At 44.5% G+C, this 6614-nt stretch overlaps 1 protein-coding gene across 6 annotated transcripts in view; it reads left to right on the top strand.

The window, feature by feature from the left end:
* The first annotated feature begins 1456 nt into the window (after positions 1–1456).
* Positions 1457–6614, top strand: part of MARCHF6 (membrane associated ring-CH-type finger 6) — a 45149-nt gene continuing 39991 nt past the window's right edge. The window contains exons 1-2 of one of the 6 annotated variants that reach the window (XM_033512150.1): positions 1457–1556; positions 6276–6372. In XM_033512150.1, the coding sequence (XP_033368041.1) occupies positions 1538–1556; positions 6276–6372 (116 nt within the window). In that variant the 5' untranslated portion in view covers positions 1457–1537. Of the gene's footprint in view, positions 1557–6272; positions 6373–6614 lie in introns of all 6 variants that reach the window. The other 5 variants (XM_015614857.3, XM_033512152.1, XM_033512149.1 and 2 more) reach the window with 5 other exon arrangements.

The following is a 6614-nucleotide window of genomic DNA, read 5'->3' as shown; positions in this document are numbered from 1 at the left end:
GCACGGTGAGATTTGACGAACTGCCCAGGTAACCGCTTGATACTAAGGAAGGACGGCTGTTTCCACACATCCCTGATCCCGGGAACACTGACTCTCTCAAAATCTGCTCAATTTCACGTAGGAATGCAGCGTTTCTCTCCGGTTTGGAGAAGAACTTAGAACAGATTTTGGCTACATTTTGTCCGATTCCCGTGGTCTTCCCCGGCCCGACTGCTGCTCTCGGCACGGATGAGCCCGCCCGCTCCCACCCGAGCGGCAGGGCCGGGCCGGGCAGAGCTGTAGGGGCAAGTGCCGGGTCCTGAGCTTCGGTCACAATAACCCCAGGCAGCACTAAAGGCTGGGGGAAGAGTGTCTGGAAAGCGGACCGGAGGAAAAGGTCATGGGGATGTTGGTCAACAGCTGGCTGAACATGAGCCGTGCATCTGTCCAGGTGGCCAAGAAGGCCACCGGGCTTGGATCAGGAATAGTGTGGCCAAAAGGATCAGGGCAGTGATTGTCCCTCTGTACTCGACATTGATGGGGTCACTCCTCTAGTGCTGTGTCCAGCTCTGGGCCCTGTTGCAGTAGTGTCGCAGTGCAGCTGGTCTGGACTGGACAAAGTAAATCTAGCCATAACACAAATTTAATCTAGCTAGCCTAATTCATGTCTGAACCACTGCACACCACTGGCCAGGACGCTGGGCAGGGAGAGAAGTATCAGCCAATGGCTGTCTAGCCCAGGAAATTTGAATTGAGTATTTGAGCTCTGAATAACAAGGCTGTTTTGTCTCATGAACACCTGGAGCACGAGTCGTGGATCTTTGTCTACCCACCTACAACTGTCACGATACAGGGCCCCTCAATTCAGGGAGGATACTGAGGTGCAGGAAAGTGTCTGGAGAGAAACAGTGAAACCAGTGAAAGATCTGTAACACCAGTCCCCTGAGGAGTGGGTGGAGCAGCCAGGGTTATTTAGCCTGGAGGAAAGGTGGCTCAGAATTATCATTCTGTGCAACCACATGGAAGGAGGTTGACATGGTCGGCATCTTCCCAGACAAACAGTGAAGGAGAGAAGATATAGTCGCAAGATGCAGCAGGGAAGGTTCAGATTGGTCATTATGAGGAATTTCTTCACAGGAAGAGTGATTGGGCATTGGAATGGGCTGCCCGGGTAGGTGGTGGAGTCACCGTTCCTGGAGGTGTTTAAGGAAAAGCTGTATGTGGCACTCAGTGCCATGGTCTAGTTGTCATGGAGGTGTTCGTTCACAGGTCGGACCCGATGACCTCGCAGGTCTTTTCCAAGCCAATTGATTCTGTGTTAGCCGAGAGTGGGGCAGTCCCGCAGCAGTGCCCGCCCTGCCCCGTCCCGGGCCCCTCCGGGGCCTCCTTGCCCACGTGCCCGGCAGGCGGCGCTCGCGGCGGGAGAGCGGCGCTCCGTGCCCGCGCGGCGCTCTATGGCCGCGGGCTCGGCGGCGCGGCCGGTCCGTCCGCTTGGCACGCGGCCCCGCCCCCTGCGGTCACACCACCCGCCCGGCCGGCGCTGCGTCAGCCCGGCAAGATGGAGACCGCCGAGGAAGGTACAGCGCTCGCCCCGTCACCGCCGCCACCGCCAGTCACCGTGCGAGGGCTCTGCCGGGGCAGCCTCGGGGAGGGGGGGGGACGCGGGGGGTGTCACTGGACCCCCTGGGCGGGCCGGGGGCTAGTGACACCCCGAGTGGCTTCTCGCACCGGGGTTGCAGGTGCCCGGGCCCCGCGCCTCCTCGCACCGTGCCGTGCCTGCCGTGCCGCGGGGGCCAGGCCAGGCCGGGCCAGGCCGAGGGGGGCAGTGTGTGAGGCGGCGCGCGCGAGTTCCCCTTACATAACCACGGACGGGGGAGGGGGGGAAGGGGGGGCGGTGCCGGCAACACCTGGAGCGGGGCTGGGATGGGCCGTACCTGAGCACTGGGCCTGCCGGAACTTTCCGCTGGCCGCGGCTTTGCCTGGGGAACTGGGAGTCCGGGGGTGAAATGAGAATCCGGGGCGGAAAGCAACAGGTGGATTGCGCACGCTGGAGCAGCGGGAGAAGCGGCGAGGAGGGCACTTACCCGAGCTCACTCCTGGCCGGTCGACCCTGTCGGACCCGGCCGGCCGTGTAGCCCAGGGAGTCATAAATTTCCGCGTTTGGCTGAATAGTAATAGCTGCTCCTTTGACAATACTGACTTTGTTGCGTGTGCTGGGCAGTCTGTTTGAAAAATTCAGATATGCGGGAGTTGACATGTTTCTCCGTCTCTTTTGCAACAGACTAATACATAGTCACTTATCTAACTTAAAAAAAAAAAAGATGTCAAAGATATCATAGTCATGAGAGGGGTTTTATGTGTAGTATTCATTTTTAAGGATATTGCTTTATTTGAGATCAAACATGGATATATTTTGTCAGCACTTTCGTTACGCTTAGATAATCACAAAATCACAGAATTGTTAAGTTGGAAGGGTCCTCTGGAGTTCATCTACTCCAACTCCCCTGCCCAGCCAGGGTCAGCTAGAGTGGGCGACATAGGAATGTGTCCAGGTGGGTTTTGGATGTCCCCAGAGAGGGAGAGGAACTATGTAGTTCAAGCAGGTACTGGAGAATTTTCATAGAACAGCACTTCATATTGTAGCATAAACCAAAGTAAGTAAAGGATGTTTGTTGTGCTATGTTTCTTGCAGTATTTGAGCTTTGCCATCTCAAACATTGAGTGGAAATACATATTGCAGTAGCAAGGCAGTTCCAAGGAAAGCATTTTCCATCTTGGCTTTTGTTACTTTGGCATAATTTTGAATGTAACTTTTTATCAGGTGTCACTTGATTGGATTGAAAAAAAAAAAGTGCTGGAATAACATGAGCCACTGGATGAAATAAGACAGCACTGTTATAGTAGTGTCCTTTGGGTTGTGCTGTAGACATCTTTCATACCCATGATCATTGATGGTTGATCAAAATATTACTCTTTCTTAAATCTGACACTTAAAATTGCTTGGTGCAGCTCTGTATACCAAGTCACTTACACAGATGAAATCAACAACAAACTGAAACTTTGATCGCTTGTTCTCTGGTTGCCCAGAACAAACGGGATTTTTTGCAAACTGTGAAGTGGATACTCTGAAATGACCTCCTGATCCTACACCACTCCAGCTGGTAAATCCATCTCGGTGGATTTAATTCAAACAGCATAGTTGATAATTAGTTACAGGGTGTTACCAGTGGTAGACTTTGTTCATACCTGACTTAAGTAGGTGAACAGAAAGATCATTAAGACAAAGAAGAGAAAGGTTTTAGGTACGTCTTTAAGGCATCATCTTCTTTAACTAAACCTTTGTGTTAAAGTCCACACTTGAAATTTGGACTTTTCTGGTTTTATATATAAAAACACAGAAAGGCACATATATATGCAGCCTTAGATATTATAGTGTGGCCTTACCAATGTTGTCCTCAAAAGTTCCCAGTGGTAGCATGAACGTAACCAGTCTATATACTCACTTTCCATAAATACCACTAGAATGTTACAACTTCTTCTACAGTTTCAAACCTCAGATGTACTATTATAACTTCAAGGGGCTTGCCAGAATACTGAAGAGACTTCTCAAGGTTAGAAAGCTCTGAACACCAGTAGGAACAGGAGCAAAGACTGTGTTAGTGCCTCGAGGAAGAGGAAATATGTTATTATTGTGTGCTTGAACTTCTGCTACTAAGTGTCATATGGACTTTCTGAAATGGTGATTGTCCAGTAACAGTATTATGTCTATTGTGGTTCTGATGGGCTTTGTGCATGACTGAACTGTATTGTGGAGCTAGAAAACTGAACTGCATGGTGAGAGCCTCAATAAGAGAGGCAGTTTGGTGTCATGGTCAGACCTAAGTGGAAGCTGCTTCACCTCAGAATGAATGTGAAAGTTGCTTCTCTGCAGCACTCAAATGGACCAGATACCTGGTTTTGCTGAAGAGAGGTAATTCTGGTTCTTTCTAGATAAATCACTTTGTTGCTAAATAACGTAATCTTAATTTTTTTATATTCCAGTGTTGAATTCAGTTGGAGAAATAATAGGCAGTGAATCATTCTCTGGGGGAACAGGAAAGAACTTATTATTCAAGGTCATTTTTTCCAAAACACATGCATGGAGAACAGAATGCAAAGTGTATGTGTACATAGAAAAACAGTGACTCTTGCATGGTGGAATTACCCTTGACCATGGCTGTGGGTCATAAAGTGCATAGCTTGACATATTGACTCTCAGCAGTGCTTACCGATTTGAAGTTATCGGTTGGTTAACAGTCCAAACAATTACACTCATAATATGTTTATTTGGATTTATAAAACAAGTTGAAATATCTAGAAGTTATCATGGCTTTGAAAAAATAAAATTTAGGTTTATTTTAATAAACTATCAGGCACTTTTTTCTCAAGTAAAGAATTCTTTTGCCCACAGTAATGCAAATTGCTTTTTCCCGAAAGTTTTGACAATAAGTGAGCAGTTTGCTGTGGGAGTCAACACACCATTAAATGAGCAGATTCAAAGAGCAGTGGGCATCTTTCAGGGAACAGTGTGCTTTTAGCTTGCTTTCATTGGTGCCAGAGTATCCTTAAAGCAGTAGTTTTATGTGCTGTCTCATGCTTGTCTGAGCCTTTGTGAGGCTGATCCAGCCTACAAAGTTGTCAACCTGCTGTAGTGAAACAGCTCTGTTGGAAAGTATGAGGGAGGAGGTGGGCATGCCACAGCGAGTGGGTAGGGGCTGCCTGCTAGTTGGAGAGACCTGTCCTGTGCAGTCATCTGGAAGTGATCTCTGGGATAAAAGAATCGTTTGTTAAGAGAAGTAACAGTTCTGGTCATTCTTGTCAGCAGAGGAACCAGGGACTCCTGATGTTTGCAGCAATACTGCAAATCATCGCTGTTCAACATGTCAGTGATGGAAGTGCTCTTTATGTCTTTGTAGCATCACTGATGAGATATTGAACCTGTTTCTGTTACATATAGGTTTTCATGCTGCCTGAATGAATTCACTCAAACAACACTTACATAGATAGGAAATTGTTTGAATTGAATAATCTGAATTCTTACGCTTGATGTGTTAAGCTGTTGTAATACTCTGTTAAACTACGGATATGTTCATAATGCGACCTTTCTTTAAAGTTTTTTCTATAAATTTCTTTATAGAAAAAAAAATCAATCTTTGGTGCCTTTTGGAAGTTTTTGTCAAAAAGCATTAACTTTTGAAGATTTTGGCCAAGAACAAATATAGATGATTCAGACTTGAAATTGCATATTTGCAGTAGTCTCACATCAGTTGGTATTTCTTTGACAAAGATATCTGATAGGCATGTGTTCCACTCTGGTATGTTTGCTGGATAGAGGTTGATAGAGAAATAATTAACAAAACTTACATATTCTATAAAAATGGATATTTTATGTTCATTTCCTTAATAGAAGTAAAAGGAAGAGTCAAGGGAAGATACCATGCATCTGTCAGACAGATAAAACTTGATTTTTATTTCTATTTAATTGTGTGTTTAGAGCTCTGGCTAACTGAATGGTATTTAAAATAGACATGTCTTCTTTAGAGGGATAGGTTTATGCTCCCTTCTTTATCCACAAAACCTCTTGAAACCTCTAGTTGCAAGAAAATGTCAAAAATAGGGAATAAAGAAGGTGCGGAACCTATGGGAATATTAATGAACTTATGAAATAAGAAATAGAAAAAGTGTCTTTTCATGTTGTACAGTAGGCTATGTCCAAACAGGGTAGCAAATTGCAAAATTTCTATGTCTGTTTGTTATTTTGGATTTTTCCCTTTCATCAAGAGCACATCTGTGTTAGGTTCAAGAATAGCAAATTGCTTAAGGACATAATTAAATCTCTTATGTTCAGCCTCTGTTTAACTTTTACCAAACTCAGATGGAATTTTTCTATTTCAAAGTATCCACTTTCAAGAAAATTATCTTTAACAGTTTGTATGTTGTTTTAGTGATAACTCTTTAGGTAGAAGACATATTCTCCTGTAGTTTTACGGTATCTGTTTCCTAGAAATCCTAAAATTTTTTGAGATGTGTTTTGAGTTTATGTAATGTGATCGGACAGATAATGTTCTTCTTGCTCTTTCTGATGATCTCCCAGTCTCCGTCTTCTATCAGATGAAATCTGTCTTTCTTCTTCTTTCAATTTATTCTGGCTTCATTTTGTTACATGGTAAAGTTTCTAGAATGTAATTGAGTAATTTGTCTTGAAAATCTGAGTTCTTTAAGCAGTAGTGTAATAAGATTTTTGTCCTTGTTAGCAGATATATGCAGAGTGTGTCGGTCGGAAGGAACTCCTGAGAAACCCCTCTATCACCCATGTGTGTGTACTGGAAGTATTAAATTTATTCATCAGGAATGGTGAGTGCTGTCTGTGTGTTTCTTAATTTTTTTTACCTAATGAAAATATATAAACATGTTTCTAAAAATACTTTAAGTCTTCAGGTTAACTAGTGAAAAAGATCCAATTTTCAGTAGAAATGTATTAGGAATTTTGATGTTTCTTACATGATAATTCATTACAATTCAAGAAAAATTTAGTACTTATGTATGGAAACAAGGCACTGACAATTATTTGTGTTTGGAACTGTAGTTCTGATTGT

This window comes from Parus major, chromosome 2 (genome assembly GCF_001522545.3).
Source record: "Parus major isolate Abel chromosome 2, Parus_major1.1, whole genome shotgun sequence".
Classification (NCBI taxonomy): Eukaryota; Metazoa; Chordata; class Aves; order Passeriformes; family Paridae; genus Parus; species Parus major.
This window is presented reverse-complemented; position numbering and strand designations above follow the sequence as displayed.